General features: G+C 35.6%; 1 protein-coding gene across 1 annotated transcript in view; it reads right to left on the bottom strand.

Moving 5' to 3' along the window:
- The window catches only part of dscama (Down syndrome cell adhesion molecule a), an 89903-nt gene that overhangs the window by 65456 nt on the left and 1161 nt on the right, over positions 1 to 23286 (bottom strand). The window contains 2 exon segments of the mRNA XM_058790142.1: positions 4667 to 4813; positions 10481 to 10798. Of these exon segments, the coding sequence (XP_058646125.1) occupies positions 4667 to 4813; positions 10481 to 10798 (465 nt within the window).

The raw sequence follows: 23286 nt of genomic DNA, 5'->3' as shown, positions 1-23286 counted from the left end.
TGCGGCAGCTGTCCGCTGACGATAAGGGCTCATGGACACGCTCCTCAAGAGTGATTAGCTGCTGCTGTGGGGAAACTGATTTGCAGATGAAGAATAAGGAGTCAAAGGTCAAATGAGGATTATGACATCATCATAATTAGCCAGATTGGGGGACAATTTTTATGTTCCAATTTAAGTCTTTAGGGAAGCAAAATGTTATTTTTATGATGTGTTTTCTAAGCTGGATATGATCCATTCTGAAGCTGGGGTTTAATCATCTGTGTGGGAAGAACTGTAATCAACACCAGCATGTGAGCGATTTAACAAAGATTAAACTGAAATCAGAATAGACTGGATTCCGCATATCTTTCAAATGACCAAGAACTGACTATATATGTATATTTGAAAGGGCTAATATGTGTGTGTGTGTGTGTGTGTGTGTGTGTGTGTGTATGCGTAAGTTTCTTGTCCAGGAATGCCGTGGAATATTCTGTACTTTCTTTTCAAGTTTGGCTCCAGTTTATTGCATAAATGCAAAAAAGACTAATAGGCCTAGCAATAAATATTCAATTAACGTGTGTCCACTTAATAGTTTTTAGCTATTGTGAACACTGATTTAATCTCCAGCTGAGACGCTTTTGTTGCTATGATCCACATCAGTAAAGTATTGCTAGAATCTCATTTTGAAGAATATTACTGAATATAAAAATAACTAATATTTTGAAAATGCATACATCTTCATGAATTCGAAAGTTTACGTCAGAACGGCTTTACATACGATTTACACACAAAAGAAATGCTCTGCTCGTGTTTCATGAATGATGCCCACTGAGCCATGTCTAAGAATATTTAGGAAACTTCAGGAAAACTTGCTGCTAGTGGTTTAGGAATTATACACTTAACCTCTAAAAAAGTTAAAAGGGTTCGTTTTGAATTCACATTGACTATAACAGTAAATGAAGTACCATTTCATGAAGAACCATTTCTTAAACAACAACGAATATCAACCATCTGTTCATAAATATTTCAACATTCAGCATTAACATAATCCATAATATTTAAGAAATCACAAACTCCTCACAATCACTTTAATCGGATGCCTGAGAAACCAGTGAGCCCTGAGAACCGTTCCTATGCGAAAGCACACATGCATCTCTCTGTCTGTGTACCCATAATTCTCTCTGGCACCCGCAGCATGATTAATGCACACCGATATTGATTTTCTTCTTCTCTTTTTCAGAGTATCCCTTTTATTTATCTGGCTAAGCCTTGCTTGTCTCTGTCAGAGTGGAAAAGACGCAGGGATTGAGAGAGGTTTGGGAATTCTGGGAATTCTGCTCACTGAGCACTGATGTACAGAAAAGGTTTTTAAACAGTTTGGCTGGAGAGAGCGTCACTCACCACCCCAGAGCCACTTTCTCTCCGGTTTGCCTGTTTACACATGCTGTCCTCGGCGGGCTGGTTGACCCATTTTTCTCTGGATAACAATACCTCAACCAATCACAGGGAAAACCGAGGACAAAAGTCCCCAATCCTGCTTGTCATAAACAGAAACACGGACTGCAGAGGCGAGAGCTCAGCCTCACCCAGCTTGGAGGAAAAAAGCCGCAGTGGGACCAGTTGAAAACATTAGCGCTCCTCTACGATCCTTCTGAATGCCACGCAACATTTTTCTTTCGTTTTCAAGCATATCTACACGTTTGAAAGGTTAAAACTTGTGTTCTGCTTTCCATATTTGTCAAAATGTAGGAGTGTATTGATTGCTTTCAGCCTCACCAGCTAAACGATCTCAAAATACTGAGCATTTATGAGTATTTATGAAGCAGATTAGTGCTAATGAATCTATTCGCTACTGCTGGGCCTTGTTAGATTCACTCCATTAAATTGGTGTTGGGTTAAATGAGCGCTACGCCCCACGTTGGGCGCCAAATGTGATTTTCAGTGAATGGTCAGCTTGCTGCTCAATGGTTTGCAAAATGTCAACAACATAACTGGAAAACATGGTAAGGAAAATCTCCGGCATGCCACCAGCTTCAGTTGATGCACAGCAAAGCCTGAGGTGGGATTTTTACGGCATTTAATCTACATCAATACATACAAGCTTCTCCGAGTAGAATGTATTTTTATATGTTCGCCAATCTGTCTGCACCAAAATGCATTTGCTCACTGCGGAATATGAGCAGGGTGGAACCAGAAAGAGAGGAAAAAACAGAACAGAAAGGGTCTGTATCGCTGGCACGCTCTCTCTCTCTCTTTAGTGGTTGTTCTGGCCAGAGGTCTCAGTGCGAGGCATGTGTGTGGAATGCTAAGGACTCTCTAAAGCGCCTGTAGCGGTTTGTTCTGTGGCTCACCGCTGCATAACACAGCCGCCTGCAACCAGATCTTCCCAGAATCCCCTGCGACTAAAACACCTGTGCAATACCAAATAATACTGCATGTACTTCAGCCATGAAACCAGAGTTAGTGGTGCTTGCTATGGCAAAGATTACTGGTATTATTGCCCATTATTTGCATTTTTCACAAACTCTAACCATCAAGGTGTAATTTATCCCACACTTTTTATACTATGGACTTGGATAACTCAAATCTTAAAAAAAAAAAATAATAATTCAAATCTTCTATTTAAAGGAGGACTAATGCATCACCAATCAGACTTGCAATGTTTACCTTTTACACAAATGGCAGAAATTTATAAAAAAAAACTAAAAAAAAAACTTATATTGTTAGAAAAGATTTATAATTTGAATAAATGCTGTTCTTTTTATCTTTTTATTCATCAAAGAATCCTGAAAAAATATCACAGGTTTCAAAAAAGATATATATATTGATAATAAATCAGCATTTTAGAGTGATTTCTGAAGGATCATGTGACACTAAAGACTGGAGTAATGGCTAATGAAAATTCAGCTTTGCATCACAGGAATAAATTATATTTTAAAGTATATTCAAATATAAACTCATTATTTTAAATTGCAATAATATTTCACAATATTACTGTTTTTTGATCAAATAAATGCAACCTTGATGAGCATGAGACAACATTAAAAATCTTATCTGATCCTAAACTTTTGAATGACTGACATTAGAAATGGACATTAGGCATATATCAATACCAATAGTACAAATCTCAAAGTTGTGGAATTCTAACATTTGAAAATAAAAACGTTTCACTACCCGATGAAGTCCAAATGCACTAGACAGAAATACAGATAGAAATGAATATTTTATAACAAAAAAGTATACAGCAGCTTCACTTTTCCTCATGCGAGATCACATAGAAAGCTTTTTCATTTATAGAATAGCGCAGAAGAATAGGTTTTAGAAAATTTAAGAGGGGCCATTAGCAAATGTACGCCAAGCACACACACAGATTCCTTCAAAATGCCCTCGACAGCGTGGTGAAAGTGTTCCACAGGCAGTGAACTGTGTTTAAACTGTTGTTTGCAGGAATATTGCTTTACCTATGAAATATTTACCACGGAAAAGAAGTGCAGACAAGCGGCAAGCTAATGTTTTGTGACAGTCGCTATTAAATGACAGACATCTGTCAGATTCATTGCACACTTTCTCTGTTCTACGCTGAAATAGACCCGTCTTGGGCTCCGACATTCATATAGGAATATAATGTGCACACAAATTGAGATTGAGCATTATACGTGCGATGTTTGAAGAATTTAAAGACTGTAATTTAGACTGCAGGCGAACATTTGTCACATTACTCCCTGAAGATGAATAAAAGATTCATATATCTCATTGGTGTCTTTTACCCAAATAGAAAAACGCGACACATCTATGGAAAATGTCCCTGCTCGCTCCCCAGTCTAAACGACTTCTGATTCTTTATTGAATTTGCTAAATGCCCCATAAAACGAGCCGACGGCCCTGAGGGAAGGAAACAGTTGTGTAGACGAGTGTTCCATTTAGCTGATACGGATTTTCAAAACCGCGCTGCCTCTGGAAGGGAACTAGGTCAGTACAGTGGATCCCAGTGACACGACTGCCACCGTCCACTTCTTCAGGATTAGACAGCCGTGAGCCGAGAGAGGAGCTCTTTATAAGAGCGTTACTGTGACAGCATGCCAAGTTAGAGACTAATAAATCTCACGTTGTCAGCAACAGGACAAGAAACGACTTAAAGATGTGGATGTGTTTTCAAGAGCAGGCTCGGGGTTGTTAAACTGATGAAAAACCAAGAAAAGCAAGTACTGTAATTGGCTAAAATTCGCTTAGGAAGATCAAAACTGCACCGATTTTCAGGGGTGTGTTTAAAATCATCACATCGTTGACCTCAAAATGTTGTAATTTACTCATTTTCATATAGCAAATCAGTTTGACTTTCTTTCTTGTGTGGATCACAAAAGTTCTGAAAAATATCCAGGCCAATATGATGAAAGTAAATGAGGACCGGATCTGTGAAGGTCCACAAAAGCACCATGAAAGTATCATTAAAAGGTTTATATGACTCATGCACTATATGCCAAGTCTTCTGAAGCCATACAATTACTTTGAGTGGATGCAACCTCAAATCAAATAGCAGCATTGACGTCAAACACGTTTGAGTCCCCATTTGCCTTCATTATATGGAAACAAGTGGTTCATGCAAATGGTTTGGAGCAACATGGGATGACATTGGTTAACTGTTCCTTTAAAGTAACATAAAATTGCACAAAAGCCTCCAGTGTCTTACCTGAGACGAGTGGTACGGTGTCTCTCTCCCATGACACAACAGTGATGTAGTTCTCCACTGAGGGAGGAATAATGCACTTGAAGACCGCTACGCTGCCTCTCATCGCGGTCTGGTCCGCCACACGGACCGTATAGGGCTCTCGTAACACTGGAGAGAAAGGGTTCATGTTGATTGATACTTTAATTGTCATTGTTTGAAAAAAATAAATAAATATGGACTGCAGATATATGTTGTGTTTTTAATAGTATCTTCTATCTTAATATGCAGACAAGAAGTCTTTCACCAAAAAGTAGGCTAAACCTCTATGGCTCTAGTAAAACAATCTTTTATTTCTTTGAGAATCCGACTAGCCACGCATAGCAACACTGGCTCAGCCAATGGTGTGAGTTTGGGGAGGAACTATCCGTTTGACTGACCAATGACCAGAGGCGGACAGTAACTAAGTACACTTACTTGAGTATTGTACTTAAGTACACTTTTTGAGTATCTGTACTTTACTTGAGTATTATTTTTTCTGATAACTTATGACTTTAACTTCACTACATTTGAAAGACAAATATTGTACTTTTCACTCCACTACATTTCTATCAAGGTGCTCGAAGTAGAAAGTTGTTACTATGTAGCAGCTTTGAAAGTCAGTGGGTGATTTTTTTTTTCCTTCTCTAATACGTGACTTTCTTTTTTTCAGACAGTTTATCAGTAATCACTCTTGTAGGGCTACATGCTGTGTAAGTGAAAATATTACCTATAAAGCCACAGAAGAACTTTTGTGCGTCTCCTAATAAAACACAGATGTTTGACTTGAAGCAGCACTGCACAGATCTTTCTGTGTATGACATCGAAGCACTGCGAGAGTGATTAGAGAGCATTTTTGACATTTTTGTTTTGATGTCAAATAAGTCTTGCTGTTTTTCTTTTTTGTTAAAGTAGTGTTGTTGTTGTAGAGTTATTCAGCTACAGTTGTGTTGCTGGGTTTTAAAACAGGTTTGATTTTTTTTCTCTTCCTTATCACTCTGTATTTACAGCAATTTCACTGTCCACTCTGTTAAAATGTGGATGAATGGCTACACATAGATGTGTGCACTCACTGCCAGAGCTGTGTGAGATCACTACCATCCTGCTTTTGTGGGATTGGGTAGGGGTGTCAGTGTATTCAGTAGTTGTAATGTATTGTAAGTTGCTTCAGAGGTATTGCAAGTATTGCATACAACAATAATAAAACAGTGCATTGACATAAAGGAAATTTTTGGTACTTAAGTACTTTTAAAAGCAAGTACTTCTGTACTTTTACTTAAGTAAAAATCTGTCTTTACAACTTTCACTTGCAATGGAGTCAAATTTGACCAGCAGTATCTGTACTTTCACTCAAGTAATGGAGTTGTGTACTTTGTCCGCCTCTGCCAATGACAGATGGCACGAGTCAAACCTGTCTGAATACAGTCATTAGTTTTGCAGTTTGGTTTAGCGACAATAGTGGTGCAGAAATTACACATTTTTGGCCTTTTAAAAAACAAGATAAAGTGACCTGAGAAGCAAAATATTTTGTTGAAAATATATCTGTTTGTGAACATATATCCACAACCCGAATTCTGGAAATGTTGGGACAAATCACATGAGCCAATATTTTATTCACAATAGAACATAGATAACATAACAAATGTTTAAAGGGAGAAATTTTACACTTTTATCCACTAAATGAGCTCATTTCAAATTTGATGCCTGCTCAAAAAAGTTGGCACGGGGGCAACAAAGGGCTGAAAAAGCAAGACATTTTGAAAAGATTCAGCTGGGAGAACATCTAGCAACTAATTAAGTTATATGACATGAGGTCTGTAACATAAAAGGGATGTCTTAGGCCGGGCATACACTGTGCGATTTTCATCTGATTTTGAGTCGAATTCTGAGTTGTGCGACTCTTTTTTGAGTCGGGACGAATTTCAGCTTTGTCATGCGTCGTTTGTTGTACAGTGTTCGTTCAGTGTACAGGGGGAAACAAGAAACGATTAGCCTCTCCCGACAGGCAATCGGACAGTCGGATGAATTTGTGACTTGTCAGGGATTTTGGTCGCTCCTCGTGAGGGTATCGCACAATTGAAAAAAGCTACGAACCGACTGCCTTAAACGCAGTGCTTTTTCCCTCACTGCGCCAGCGCGGAAACAGTACTTTAACTATTTAAACTTTATTGCACCAAGAAAGAAAACAAAAAGAGGGAGATCTTTAGATGAAATAATATTTTTTCATCATTTTGCAATCAGTGATAAAAACAAACACGTCGCAAAATTATAAATATTTCAGTTTTAAACCACGAAGGCGAGCCAGTGCATGCCACACTAACAATTTACAAACTGCATAAGTGTAATGCCCGAGAAGAAGTTTTCAAATCCAGTCAATTCATTAGCTACAGAAAGTGAAAGTGAAAGTAAAAACTGACCGAGCTTTCGGCATCTGTCGCTGCATTAATGGCACATATTCTCTCAGACGAGACGAAAGATAAGGGTAGTATTGGGTATTGTCTTAATTTATTTTCAAAAAAATAAAATAAAAATCTCTTATGGCTGATATACTGTACATAGTGAAAAAAACAACAACAACAGAATCGAAGTATTAAACAAGTGTTAAACAAGTTGTTTTGAGAATTTCCTTGTCCGTAATAAAGGTTTTATTTTCATTGACTGAATATTCATTAAGCTGTTCATTCAGTGTTCGGAGTCCAGACATACGCTATATACGGTTGAGAATTTTAATTATAGGCCTATTAATTGTGGAATATATCTAAATTTATTTCTCAGTTTTGCGGTAAATGCGCAATTATTTCGGGGCAAATTAATTGTAGTAGACCTATAAATTTAATAATAAAACTACCATAATAATAATAATAATAATAATAATAATAATTTAATACACTAATTGGAAATGCCAAATCCTCACGATATCACCGATAATTTATCGATAAGTTATCTCTGGCTATCGTCCATATACGGTGTCATCATCTACGCAAGTGCAACCCGAGTATTTCGCACGTATAGTGTAAGCACATAAATCGTGAGCTTTGGCTTTACATCGCATGCGATCTTCTCGTACAGTGTGAGTTGATACCTTGCTGAAATCGCACAGTGTATGCCCGCCTTTAGTGAGACAGAGTCTCTCAGAATTAAAGATGGGCAGAGGCTCTCCAATCTGTGAAAGAGTGCGTAAAAAGATTGTTCCTCAACGTCAAATTGCGGGCCCTCAGACGACACTGCATCACTCATCGGCATGATTCTGTCATTGACATTACTAAATGGGCCCAGGAATACTTCCAGAAACCACTGTTGGTAAACACAATCCGCCGTGCCATCTGCAGATGCCATCTAAAGCTCTATCATGCAAAAAGGAAGCCATATGTGAACATGGTCCAGAAGTGCTGTCATGTCCTGTGGGCCAAGGTTCATTTAAAATGGACCGTTTCAAGGTGGAAACGTGTAATATGGTCAGAAGAGTCCAAATTTGACATTCTTGTTGGAAATCATGGACGCCGTGTCCTCCGGGCTAAAGAGGAGGGAGATCTTCCAGCGTGTCATTAGCATCCAGTTCAAAAGCCAGCATCTCTGATGGTATGGTGGTGCATAAGTGCATACGGTATGGGCAGCTTGCATGTTTTGGAAGGCACTATGAATGCTGAAAGGTATAAAAGGTTTTAGAGCAACATATGCTCCCCTCCAGACGACGTGTATTTCAGCAGGACAATGCAAAACCACATACTGCAGCTATTACAACAGCATGGCTTCGTAGTAGAAGAGTCCGGGTGCTGAATTGAACTGAACCTATAGAGAACATTTGGTGCATCATTAAATGAAAAATATGTTAAAGACGACCACGAACTCTTCAGCAGCTGGAAACCTATATCAGGCAAGAATGGGACCAAATTCCAACACCAAAACTCCAGAAACTCATAACCTCGATGCCCAGACGTCTTCAAACTGTTTTGAAAAGAAGAGGAGATGCTACACCATGGTAAACATGCCCCAGTCCCAACTTTTTTGAGACCTGTAGCAGGTATCAAATTTGAAATGAGCTGATTTTGTGCATAAAATTTGAAAATTTCTCAGTTTAAACATTTGTTATGTTATCTATTTTCTATTGTGAATAAAATATTGTCTCATGTGATTTGAAAGTCTTTTAGTTTTCATTTTATTCAAATTTAAAAAACGCCCCAACATTTCCGGAACTCGGGTTGTATTATGCTTGTTCTGTTCACATTTTACACATAAACCTCATGAAATTTATTGTTTTATTTATTTATGAGCAATGATTTGCTACTTCCCAGTCAGTTACAAATTATATTAGGGGGAAGGACGTTATCATTCTAGAGGGAATTGGATTGGACAAAAATGTGTGTAGTGCAGGATGAGTCATTAACAAATTTAATTTGTATTTCATAAAATTTCATAAATTTTGCCAACATTTACACTCAGAAACAATATTTAGGCATGTATTTAAGATTTTTGTATTTGAGCTGCATAGAAAATTTGATAACACTTTATTTTAAGGTGTCCATAATACAGAGTAATTACCTAATTAAGTACTTAGTAGTAGCCGTTGTACTTACATGAAACAAAATGTACTTACCATGTAACTAAGTTATGGAACAGCCTATACTTACAGTTTGTAATTATGTACAGTACATGTAATAGGCAGCTACTGTTACACAGCTACTTATGTAACCAAAAGATTTTTACATGTGTGTTGCAGACTTTATACAACGTAATTATAAATGTAAGTACACCAACATAAGCTACTTAAAATAAAGTGTATTTCAAGATTGTACTTAAGTGTACTTCATGTATCTCTATACTATTCACCTTATCCAGCTGCACCATAGTTTGAGTTAACCCACCAGTGCACAGCTTAAATACATGTAATACCTTTGTAATTACATTAAAATTACAGAATATTACACAGGCATAAGCTACTTAAAATAAAGTGTATCAAGATTGTACTTAAGTGTACAAGTAGCTGTGTAACAGACTCGGCCTGTATGTGTATTCAGTGACATACCGAATGTGTAACAGTAGCTGCCTATTACATCTACATAATTACAAACTGTAATTACAGGCTGTTCCATAACTTAGTTACATGGTAAGTACATTTTATTTCATGTAAGTACAACGGCTACTGCTTAAGGTATTATGACACCTTAAAATAAAGTGTTACCGAAAATTTGTATCCATTCGGATCAGACTATTTTAACAAAATATACTGCAATCAAAATTGTTTGTTTTATTCAAATCATTTAGAATGAGCATAAATCTTTTCATAATGAATTTATTCATCTAAAAACCTTGAACAGTTAAAATCTTCAGTTAGTTGAAATGTAAGATAGTTGAAACAAATAGGATTTACTGATGATAAATAGATAAAACTGGTTGTGTTTAAAATGCATTTAGTTTATTAGTACTTTTACAGAAATCTCATTACGTTTACTAATTTCATTTTTTTTTTTTGCCTTTAATTTGATAGGACAGTGTAGAGAGGACAGGAAGCAAAGTGAGAGAGAGAGAGAGAGAGAGAGAGAGAGATTTTTGGAATTGGGAAAGGTCTGCGAGACGGGACTCAAACTTGCGACGCCCGAAGCACAATGGCACCGATAATTTAGTTTGTTGTAGTATTTATGTTATATGTTTATGCCAAAACTGTGTAATCTAAATGACTGGCAATTTTACAGTATATGCAATTCAAAGCAAACAGACAGTTACTAAAATTCACAAAACTCTCATTTCGATTTGGCTTTAAAACAATCTTGCAACAATCTGTAAATATCTTTAAACACTCACCGGCCTTAATATGAACATCTTGGCTTCTAATTTTCCCTGAAGGATTTTCCGCTGTGCAATAGTAAGTGTTGTCGTGGATCACTTTGCTAAAGCTGGACGGAGGAAAGTGGAAGATCTGGAGAGTGCCGTTTGGATGGACATGGCGGATCCCTGGGACGTTGTAGCTCTCCTCGCCGGTGGCCAGATACCAGCGCAGGGTAGCGGGCGGCACCGCTGCTGCAGGACAGGGAACCAGAGTCCCCGTGGTGCTGGCGAACACTACCTCTTGCAGAGATGCATTGACAAAATACAAGCTGGAATGTAGGTCTTCACTGAGAACTGCAGGAGACAGGAGAGGATGCGTGGTTAGTGCTTCTAGAGTTCATCAGAACGCAAGACTCTTTTTCTCTATATGAAAGAACTAACAGCTTGTTTGTCACAGCTGGTCTACACATCTCCAGGGATGAATTACTTTAACAGCTCATAAATATATTAAAACAGTTAGTCTTGGCACTTTTTAGTCACTGGTCTATTAATTTCACGGTTCAGAATTATACATACTTACATAGATGCAAAAACCTCTCAGATTTGGAACTCAAATTCTTGCCGACTTGCAAGATTCAGGTAGCTCAGAAAATGTACTGTATTAATCTTTCTAAATGTACTAATCTTTCAAATAAAACTGATATAGATTGTACTGGAAATGTAGCCAGGCAAGGCCAAATCCAGCCACATTTCTCCACTGGGACTTTTAAAATGATTTAATTTACAGAATGAGTCCTGAACCTTGTTTTAATGAAACCACATAATTTCTCATGTATTTTAATACTTTGTATTAATTCATTACATTTTTAATGGCCATTGGCAGTGTTGCAACACAGTAATGCCAGTAAAGCCATTTTGAATTTAAATGGATTTGTTCACTTATAACTTACATTTTCAGATGGACATGCTGGGCATGAAAACCAATTTCAGTGCCCTGGGGTATTTTATAGATAATGGAGCTCAGTTCTGGGCCATAGATAAAGCTACTATTGTCTAAAAGCACATAAAAAATAAAATATTTATACCCTTTCTCTGGTTGATTCCCCAAGATAAAAAACACAGATAAATGGAAATAGAACACAAGTGGAATCAGCAGACTGAAAAATGACAATAGAAAGTCAAGCTATTTCTTATCCATTTGACCGTTTGTGGTCAACATCTACTCTCAATCACAGCACAATTCATGTTCATGTCCCAACATCCTTTTTAAAGGTCAGAGAGTTAATAGGACAAAGAGAGATACATATCAAAATATTTTCATATTTTATATTCAATAAACTTTTCTTTTTTTTTTCAATTTATAAATCTGTATTTAGCACACACCTTTCAACATTTAACATAACACTAACAATCCAACAATTTTTTTCCACACTAAACATAAGGCAAAGAATCAGTGAAGGATCAAAAGAACTTTGGATCTTAAGAAGAATCATTAAATATTAAAAGACTTTATGTCAATACTGAGATTATACAGTGATACCCTGCAGCATTTTAACAGATATTATATGCACTACCACTGTATATAATTCCATTAAAACAGTATTATTACTAGATTATTATTAGATAAAAAGTCAGGATCAAAAATAATAATAATAAAAAATGTAATGTTCTGATTTATTTAATCTAATATTTCTCATAAATACTTGTCATATAATAGTATTTATTAAATATCTCTGTATGTGACCCTGGACCACAAAACCAGTCATAAGTAGCATGAGTAAATTTGTAGCAATAACCAACAAAATATTGTATGGGTCAAAATTATTGATTTTTCTTTTATGCCCAAAAACCTAAAGTAGCCTAAATATCATGCTCCATGAAGATATTTATGATAGGACAATTTAGGTCTATTGTCATATCCTAACAAACCATTCATCAATGGAAAGCGCATTTATTTTTGTAAGGATAGGACAATATTTGGCCAAGATACAACTATTTGAAAATATGGAATCTGAGGGTGCAAAAAAAAAAAATCAAATATTGAGAAAATCGCATTTAAATTTGTCCAAATGAAGTTCTTAGCAATGCATATTACTAATAAAAAATTAAGTTTGGATATATTCATGGTAGGAAATAAAAAAAAAATATCTTCATGTAACATGATCTTTACTTAATATCCTAATGATTTTTGGCATAAAAGAAAAGTTTATTATTTTTGACCCACACAATGTATTGTTGGCTATTGCCACAAATACACCAGTTCTACTTATGACTGGTTTTATGCTCCAGGGTCACATATCTTTGAAATAAGTCAAGATAAATAAACCAATTAGGTGAACATTTTAAATGTTCTAATTTATTTTATGTAATATTAAATACAATTTACAACAGTATTTATTAAATATCTCTATTTATTATATATCTTTTTACATCTATCTAATAAAAAATCATAATATATGCAGCTACCAAAAAGATCTTCACTATAAAACAGCCCATTCCCTCAGACACAAGAAGACGACGTAAAGAAGCCAGCAGCTGTTATCCAGACGTGAAGCATGTGATTTAGCACCTCAGACATCATGCAGTAAAGCATGTGTGTGGATTCAAGCACTGATGCACTCTTCATCTTTAAAAATCTGCATGGTCAGCATCTGTTAATCTGATTCAATTCAGATAGTAAAACTCAGCACATGCTTAGCGACGCCGTCAGAATCATTCTGCTCTCAATTATCTAAACGATAGGAGCGACCAGACACGACTCTTCAAATATGAATTGAATGAATTTATAATTAATCTGGCTTTTTCAGAAAGTGCTGCAGGCTGTTTGATTAACAGCGATTCTTATCTGCCTGAAATAACGGACAGAGCGCTTTCTTTGTCGCTGCTTGTTTCTGTCTTTCAGAGTCGATCATTGTATTCCCGCTGAGAGAGTGTCTAACGCGCTGTCCCTCTGTGGCCCTGTCTGGGCTTGACTCAGGGTGATATTTATGGGGTGAGCATGTGACAGCTCAAGGGCAGAGACCATTTTAAAGTCAAGCTGATCTAGGGGCAGGGTGGTCAGACGAGCGCACGTTTTGCTTTAACAATCTATTCTATGCGATTACGATGAAGGTCTGGCTAACGTTTAACAATGTATATAATGAAAATAATATCAAATAAAATCTTTTTATTTAAATAAGACTATTTTTAAAATATTCACTATTTAAATAATAACTCTGTACTGATCAGTAATGAGTAGTTTCATACAGTATACAGTAGGTGAACATTTTAAATAAATATATTAAATATATCTATATAAATATATATGTATTAGGCTAGAAACCCACAAAAATGATAGCAATAAAAGTAAAATAAATATTTTCAAAGTAACTTTGAAAAAGTAAAATATTAAAAAGTAAATATTATTATTTAATATAACTCAATTCATCCCAGTACATTAAATGTCACCAAAAGTCATTTTAAAAGATTAAGTAAAGCTTTTAAAGCAAAATCATATTTTCATCATTTACAGTGCTGTTAAAACAGTTTAAAGGTGGCTTATAATAAATATTTATAAATATAATATAATAATATAAATATTTTAAAGTCAAACAAAATATTAAATACTTAAAATAACTGAATTTATCGCACTATATTCATTAATCATATTTTCAGATTTTACAGTGCAGTTTTATTTCATTTAAGTGTTGTGAAAGCAGCTTTATAAAAAGCCAGTGTTGCAAAAAGAGAAGTCAATCTTTGAAAACAAAAATAAATGTTCATTATATATGAGTGTGACAGGTCTGACTGGATGTTTGTAATGAGGAGCATTTGAGCGGAATGACAATTGCATTTAGGGCGAGCAGAAATATGGGTTTGTCTTTTGAAAACACATCAGCATTTGTCCACTGATAGTGTGTAACCAGCCATCATGGGACTCTTTTCAAAACTAGCCAGGCGATTTATTTAAGTAATGTGCGATCAATATTTACCCTGCAAACCGCAAGGGTGGCTCGGGTATTAACCCTTACAACCATTAAGTCACAATAAACCCATACAAAAAGATGTTGCAGTACCACTGTTCACTATCAGATGATTCCCATGGCAGTTTAATGTACACTATGGTATTGAATGATTACCATATTCTTACAGTATATCACGATATTACCTTCTTTAACTTAAAAAAAAAGAAAAGAAAAGTTCAGATATTTTTGGGATACTCTATAAAGAATTGCTCATGTATAAATACAATAACTGCCTCAATACGTTAAACACGGTAATGCCTAAAATTGAAATATCCCCTGACCCTTGCAAAACTGTATCAAATATTCAAATATATTTTGATGATTTGAATATTTTCGCAGGTATATTATTCACAAAAAAAAAAAAAACATTTTTATATATATAATTTTTTTTTTGGATAATTTGAGTATTTTAGTGATGAATTGCTTCTGTATAATTCAGAAAAAATACATATGGAAACTGTCAAAAAAAAGAGAACAATGTAGCAATAGCATATCATTTTTTTGTAAGTAAAACATGCTCCATCATTCTATTCTAAATCTGCATGTTTAGTAAAATGAATCATTTTCAGACCGATTAAATATTTTTGTGATGAATTCTTATGTATAATTCATAAAAACAAACAAATTTTGAAATGTATAAAGGGACCAGTTTTCTAAATCCAACGCCGCGTTAGAATGTCTTTAAATGGTGCAAAGCGTAAAATCAGCAGCTCTCTGAGGATGAAATCTTGGCTCTGGTGTGGGTGGATGGGTCACTCTGTTGGCTGCAGGCCGGCTGTGTCTGGGCTGTTGTCTGTGCAGCAGATAGGAGGGGTGTTTCCCCCCCGCGGGCTGCGGAACCTTGACGGAACGTCACGGGCTCAAGGTAATTAAGGCAGAGAGTGCAGGGGAGCCCGGAACAGCAGCCGGGAGAGTCAGAATTCCAGTCCCTGCCCCGAGGCTATAGTGGGCCTGGCGTCAGGGAGCTGTAGTGGAGCACCGCAATTTAACCAGCTTGCAATTTGCTCTCATGAATATTAAGCACAACCCAGCCGTGTCTGGGTTAATGGAGCCCCGCTCATTGCCAATATGTAAAGCCGAAGAAAACCCCCAGATGCCGAGGAAAGGGTGAGAGTGGGAGCAGAGCGAGTCCCACCGGAAAAGCGAAGTTTCTCATCTCTTTTTTTTCTCATCTCTTAAGTGAGATGATTTGAATATCATCTGAATAATGTCAGAGCAAACGTTCGTTTAGAGCCTCCCTGGTGGTGAGAAGGAGATCAAACGGCCTCCGTGGATCTACATCAATTACGAGAGCTGACGCCGCTGATGTCTGAATCTAAAGCGCCGCTGACTCGGATGATGAGGGAACTCGAGGCAGAGCTAAACGAGTCGTGGCTGCTCACGCTGGGCTGACGTCCCCTCGTATCCCAGAGACACGTGTACTACAACAACTCATACTGATTGCATATTCTCAACTGAACCAAATCTATGCTATACTTAATTAAACAACTAATCAAATGACTGATTTATTGAAAAAATTATATAATATAATAATATATCATTTATAATACGTACGTGAAGTTGTAAATAAAACAGATTTTTGGAGTACATTTTACAAGAAAAGAGTACGTTTACATGACTGTAAAACATTCTTTGTCAAAACAATATTGTCAAAACAATCTGTTCACATGGATCTGCGAAAATGACTAAAAATGCAGTATTATGCCAGACCAGTAGTTGGCAATGTAATTTTGTACAGAAACACTATGCGTCTGCGCACAAACCGGTAGACTGAACACTTTTCACAAATTCACACAAAAACAATAATGGCACTGTTTTCAAAAACATACACACTGAAACACATTTTCAAAAGGACATTGTCGTGTAAAAGAACGGACAGAACCTATAAAACGTTTTTCATTTGTGTAAATGCCTTCAAAATTTCACATTTAATTCAATGCGTTAATTGCCACAATTTCTGAGTAAAAAATCTATTCTTTGAAAGTACATTCTACACCAGTTGTGTTCATATATGAATATAATATATACTACAAGTCTTTCCATATTGGGAAAACAGCACAAAAATGTTGATGACTCATCCTGCACTACGCAGATATTTGTCCAATCAAATTCCCTCTAGAATGTCCCTCCCCCTACACTAGGTTTTCGTAGTGACGCCATAGGCCCTGTTTACACTAGTGAGTTTTCGTTTTAAAATGAAAATGATCCTCGTCTACACTTGCATTTTCACCGTTTCAGAAACAATCTCCATCCACACTACACGACCCGAAAACGCATGTCACATGACAATTCATGCAGGTACAACCATAGATATGTATAGGAAGGTACCAAAGTATTTAGATGGCGGACACGTTTCAAAACGAAAACGCAGTAGTGTAAACGTAGCCATAGAAGAAGCATTTTTGATAGCAATGCTATCTCACAGACAATTCGTACGGATTTTACAAGGTGGCTAATTCGTACGAACGAACTGTAGGTGTTAGGTGTTTGTATGAGTCCCATACGAATTTTCTGAATAGCTAAAAAAAAAAAGTTGACATAGTCGGAAACTCACAGAGACAAGTGTGATTTACTTAGGACACCTATTTCCTCTAAAATCAAGTGTTTATGATGCAAAACAAAGTGCAGCTCCACAGTGAAGAATCATGCCATCTTTATCGGTCCGATAATTTCCCCATGGAAGCATAGGCAGTGAAAAAAACGAAGATGGGTAATTATCAGTTCCACATTGTAAGATAACAGGAAAAGGTCGTTTTGGACAACCAAAATAAACTGAGCCCAAAAAATAACCAGATCTGAATGATTGACAGACAAAACTAACTTAAAAACTTATTTAGCATATTATGTTATTTAAATAATTTCAGCAGTTTTATTTATTTTAGTTTATTTATACGTATATCGATTGGTTCACCACTAATCTAAATACTTTGTACTATAATTAATTCAAACTCTTTATTGTTTTGTTTTGTTAAACAGCTTACAGTATCCCAGTGTCTCAGTTCCTGCCCTCTTCCAAACATGTGCATGTGCTAATATTTGGGTGCGAGTCTCAGGTCAGAGCTCGTCTCCTCTCCTCACTGGCTGCATGGCAGAAAGCTCGCGCCCCTGCGCTCTGACGCAGCCAAGCAGATGTAAATGTATTCAGAGCATTTAGTGCTCAGGATTAATCGAATTATAATTTAATCATCTGATCAAACAGCAATTAGCATAATCACTTCTGGGGACGGGCCGATAGAGAATGCAATGGAAACAGAACAGACCTGAGGCGAGAGCAGCTTTAATGAGACATTTGCTGGGACCTCTGTAAATGTTACACATTTCTGGCTGTTGAAATTCTGCCCAATTTTTTGTCTGCTCGGCTACACGGACACATTCAGTGATCAAACAGACCCTGTTAACTCATGGACAAAAATCAAGAATGTAACCACATATCTAGGACTGAGGGGACCATATTTAACCCATTTTCTCCATGAGTTCTATACAGAAGAGAATCATACAGTAATACATTTTTTTGTCAGGGCCACAACCACCTTAGGTTATAGATTATAATTTAATTTAAATTTATTTTACTACTGTAATTTGTAAAACCTAGATGATCGCTAATATGAATATTGGAGGCAACTTCAAATGTGCATTATATTTATTTAGGTTAAAAATATGTTGGTTAACAACTCATTTGGACTGTAAAAAAATTAAAGTAACACATTCGCTCTAAATATCATTAACACTTTATTAATACTTTGTCAAGTAACCTAAAATGTGCTTCATTTGACATTCGACTTCATTTACCTGAATTAACATTAACCAGTATTATTAAATATCACTAATATAAGACATTATTTAGTGACTGAAAATCAAATAGAAATCATTAACTAGACAGTGATGTTGTTGTTTTATATTTTAAAAAAGAACATTTACAATGTTCACATTGTAAACATCTACAGCCTGTAATATGTCATTTCTGCAATATTCAAATCTGGATTTATATGAAAATATATACATTTTGTCATGATTTAGAAATCATTATTTAGGAACTAACATTATACGTAAGAATGGTTGTATTAAATTCTCTTAAAGACTCATTGAGACAAAAAAATAATATCTGATATTATCTAAAATAATATATATTTATCTATTATTCAGATGTAAAAATATAATATCTTACATATATATAGATGTTAGATCTTTAAATCTTAAATACATTATTTTGTACTGAAATGACTTCTAAGAAAGTAATAAATATATATATATATAAGGACAGGTGTAAACACTGCATGCAAGACCTCAAAAACCATGAAGCACATGAATCCATCTATTCTCTGATCAAGACTCACCAAAAACAACCTCTAGCATTTATTTCTTTCACAACAACAGACTAAAAAGCTCCACTGCTGCACTTACAGGAAAAACTCCCTGTTTAAGCTGGACACAGTGGCTGGAGGAACGCAGAGGTTTGTGCTAAAGTCATCAAGCTTCTTTACTAAAAAAAAAGCCTGAAAGTCCTCATCAGTGGAAAAATACGAACGTGCTTTTTCTTGCCAAGTCATCAAAGCAGGAAATAAATACACATTACGGCCACCAGCACAGGGCCGTCTGTCAGGCATATTTCCTGCTGATTGACAATAAGCTGTGCTGATGGAAAATATGAACACTGATCAGCCTTACTGCTGGCTAAACAGTTAGTACAAGCAGATCATCAAAATGCCATTATGCCAAACGACTCCTGGAATTACTGATACGCTGGAGAAAGAGCTACTGGGTTGAGTGGTGCTGTGTATGTGTGTGTGTGTGTGTGTGTGTGTGTGTGTGTGTGCATCTGACTCACACCACATATCTGTTTATGTCTATTTCTAATGCACATTGTGCTTTTCTGTGACACAGCTTTAACCTTCCCAACCACTGACTTTATAACTAGAACAAAATTAAAATATACCCATACTGCTACTGTACAAAACAGATGAAACAGATATGATTTTTTTAAAGTCCTTGCAAAGGATTTTTTGTTTTGTTTTATTATGTGAAAATTCATCTAAAAGAAAATTAATTTTAAATAATTGATTTAATTTACATTTAAATCATTTTTCAAAGCTGTGAATAAAACTTACGATTATTGGAGTATGTAATATACTGTACAATGTATATTAGTCTTTCTACTTCAGAATTTCACGTTTAATTCAGTGTGTTCAATTTTTTGTTTTATTTGTGAAATTTACTAGCAGCATTTTGAGTGAAAATTTGTTCACAGTATCCTAGACCTTTTTTTTTTTATTTGTATCATCTATGGCAAGGTTTATATTATATATTTTGTTTATATAATATATTTTAGAGACAAAATTGTTCCAAAGTTAAGTGATATAAATGTCAAAATTAAAAATAAAGTACATAAATTGTTTGATTAAAAAAAAAAAATCTAAAATGCAAAAGGTTTTATTTATTTATCTGAGCACAAAAAAAAAACCTTCTCACAAGAATAAATCTTAATTAAACATAAAATTTGAATTCTAGAAATGTCTCAAAGGTAATGATTGAACACTAATGTGAACAGTGATCCTAAAAAATGCTCTTTAAAATGCAATTTGGGTTAAGGACTAATTTGTTGCTAATTTATATGATATATATGCATGATAAGTCCTCATTTTGATAGCTATTAAACTATGTATGCCAAAAATAAATAAATAAACAAATTTCTGCAAAAACAATTCCATAAATAAAAGAAAATAATGATTAATTTTCAATTTAATAAAAAAAAAAAAAAAAGCAAAACAATACTAATGAAATAAAAATAAATAAATAAATAAAATGGGTCAGGCAAAGCCTATAATAACCATAATTATATAAATACAACAAAAGCATATGTTTGTTTGTCATTAAATATAACATTCATGCACATTTCAGGAGCTTTCAAAAAACAACCACAATGAATCTACAGCGTTCTGAATCAAAGCTGATTTTAAAACATCTCAAATGATTTGTAGAACAATATCCAGTTTGCATTGCTTTCAGGACTGCAAACATGGCCTTGATTTCTCTCCAGCACATCACAGTGCAGCATGCGGTCTTCAAACCCAGGCATACAGTTGAGCAAAACAAATGGATATGCCCACACACTTTTGTCTGTTTGATCTGGACTCAGCTAAAAGCTCTCTTAAAAAGCATCTCATGGAAAGCGACAGCTGATTGGGCACTTTGCTCTACGCCGTGCTGTTTACCCGTGTCCATTTGAGTGTATGTCAGAGTTGGCCCCTAGCATCAGTTTACAAAAACAACATCGCACCTACTTTCCGCTCCGTCTGTGCGAGGACGGTTCTGTTGTTCCAATTACATTTGTGTGTTAATATGCGCACAGTCTCGAGTGCTCTTCACCAACACAAGAGCCATTGAAAACAACTCCGCATGATTTTACATGCAAAAACATTCATTGTTCAGTATCAGGGCAGGGTTATTAGAATTAACTAAAACTGAAACTTAAAATAAAACCATTCAAAAAAAAAAAAAATTGTTACTTGAAATGAACGTTCACTGACATGAAATAAAACATACTTTATATTTCAGACACTTGCAACATTTGACATTTTAATTCAGTTTAACTTGATGTGCTAAAATAGCTAGAATAAAAATGAATGAAAACTATATACATAAGTATAAAAAAACTACTAAAAACACAACAAAATTACTAAAACTTCAACTGAAATTAAAATGAAAACAGAAAATGTAAAAATAAAAACTGATTCAACATTAATAAAAAATATAATATTTAAATACTAAGGGAGCTTAGTTTAGAAAAATGGTGCACATGTTCATTACTAGGACTAAATAATACAAAATTCTTTTAACTGTATCTACAAGCTAAAATGGCACTAAGACTAAAATAAAAATTAATAACAAAAACTACTAAAAATGACAATAACGCACAACTTTAACTAAAATTAAATGAGAATGGCAAACATGAATATAAAAATTGACTCATAATATTAATAAAAACTATAATAGTATCAAAAATGATACTAAAAACCTCAATCTGCACTAAAAATAAAATTTAAATCTAAACATGCATGTATAAAAAACTACTAAAAATGACAAAAACACATGACAAAATGACTAAAACTTTAATCAAAATGAAAATTATAAAGGAAAATCTAAAAAAAACAAAAAAAAAAAGGATTCAAAATATTAATTAAAACTAGTATCTCACTGATACTAAAATAAAATTCTACCAGGGAGCTGAGCTTAGAAAAGTGGTGCAAATGTTTGTTATTAGGAATAAATAATACAAAATAATTGTATTAATTGTGCATTTACAAGCTAAAATGGCAAAAACTACTAAATATGAACAAAAACACGCTATAAAATGACTAAAAGTTTAACTAAAATTAAAACTGAAAATGTAAAAAATAAAAACAAATTCAAAGTATTATTAAAAACTATAATATATCACTGTACCAAGGAACTGAGCTTAGAAAAATGGTGCAGATGTCTTTTATTAGGAAAAAATGATACAAATGTATTCTATTAATTGTGGATCTACAAGCCGCAAAGAAAAAAATGTGAAATCTCACAAGGGATACTGAAGAAACCAGGGAATTAATTTATCCGTCCCTTCCAGATAAAAATCCCAAACGGCTTCGCGAACAAGCACGCCACGTTTTCCACATGCAGCCAGTCAATTACAGAAGCACTTCCGGGGTCACCTGCTCAGGAAGCTCCAAGGCCACTGCACCAACATACATTTCAGGGGTTTCCATAGAGACCAGCGGAGAACTGGGCTGTGAGCTTAACCAAATCATGAAAGGCTCATTTTGTATGGCTTCTTTTCCTCTCTCTCTCTCCCTCTCTCTCCCCCACACACACACCCGCAAGAAACATGCTACACTGGCCAGAGAGAGAAAGAGAGAGAGAGAGAGGCTCACTGCACTGACAGCAGCGGCACTGCATCAGAACGCTGATCAATGGAGCCTCAGAGACCCACATACACACGGCCAGAACACAGCGGCACAAATGGGACCGTATTGATTCAAAGAGAAACACTTAAAATGCTTTTTAGAAATGCTCATTTGAACACAGTTGGCTAGACATGCAGCACTCAATCGGCCAAAATCCAAATCCCTCTGAAATGATAATCAATTTCATCGATACGCCATTAATTGAGGTTAAACGACTGTGTCTATTTCTGCCTTGCGGAAAAAACTGACAAAGCTTGGGAAAAGATCATCGCTGAGCACCTTGCGCTGCTCTCCAACACCCTTTGTGCTAAAGCATCGCCGTGTCCCCTTATTTTTGTGCATCCTATCAAAACGCGTCTGCCATCGGCGGTCAGTCTACGTTGGAGTGACCTGGGTCTGATATTAGCGTCCCACAACGTTACTCTGTTAAATCCACCTAAATGGCCCATTTTCTTCTCGCTTCCCCTCATACCCCCCTCTCACTATCTCTATTCCACCACAAACACACCCATCCTGATTTAGCCCAGCAACCAGCACCCACTCACTGTCTCTCCATTTTAAAGCCATCAACACACTCGCCTCCTGTCGAGCATTTGCGCTACATTTTTATTTATTTATTTATTTTCTAGAGGTCAATATGATTCAGACACCCACACGGGGGGAAAAAAATGTTAGAATAAATGTTTTGTGAAAAGGTCACAGCGAAAGCATTCAGTAAAGTGCCAATTGAGTGACTGCGAGTTATTTTTTTATTCAATGCTTCAGTGCTTCTTCGTGAAACATGGCGGCTGTGTCACTATGCCACAATACAACAAATTTTAATTTCTTTCTTTTTCTTTGTGTGTTTTTAAGCTAATTTTCAAGGTTTTTTGGTACCCTTTTTTAATTCATAAAGCTG

The sequence above is a fragment of the Onychostoma macrolepis genome, chromosome 10 (assembly GCF_012432095.1).
Source record: "Onychostoma macrolepis isolate SWU-2019 chromosome 10, ASM1243209v1, whole genome shotgun sequence".
In the NCBI taxonomy this organism is placed as follows: Eukaryota; Metazoa; Chordata; class Actinopteri; order Cypriniformes; family Cyprinidae; genus Onychostoma; species Onychostoma macrolepis.
This window is presented reverse-complemented; position numbering and strand designations above follow the sequence as displayed.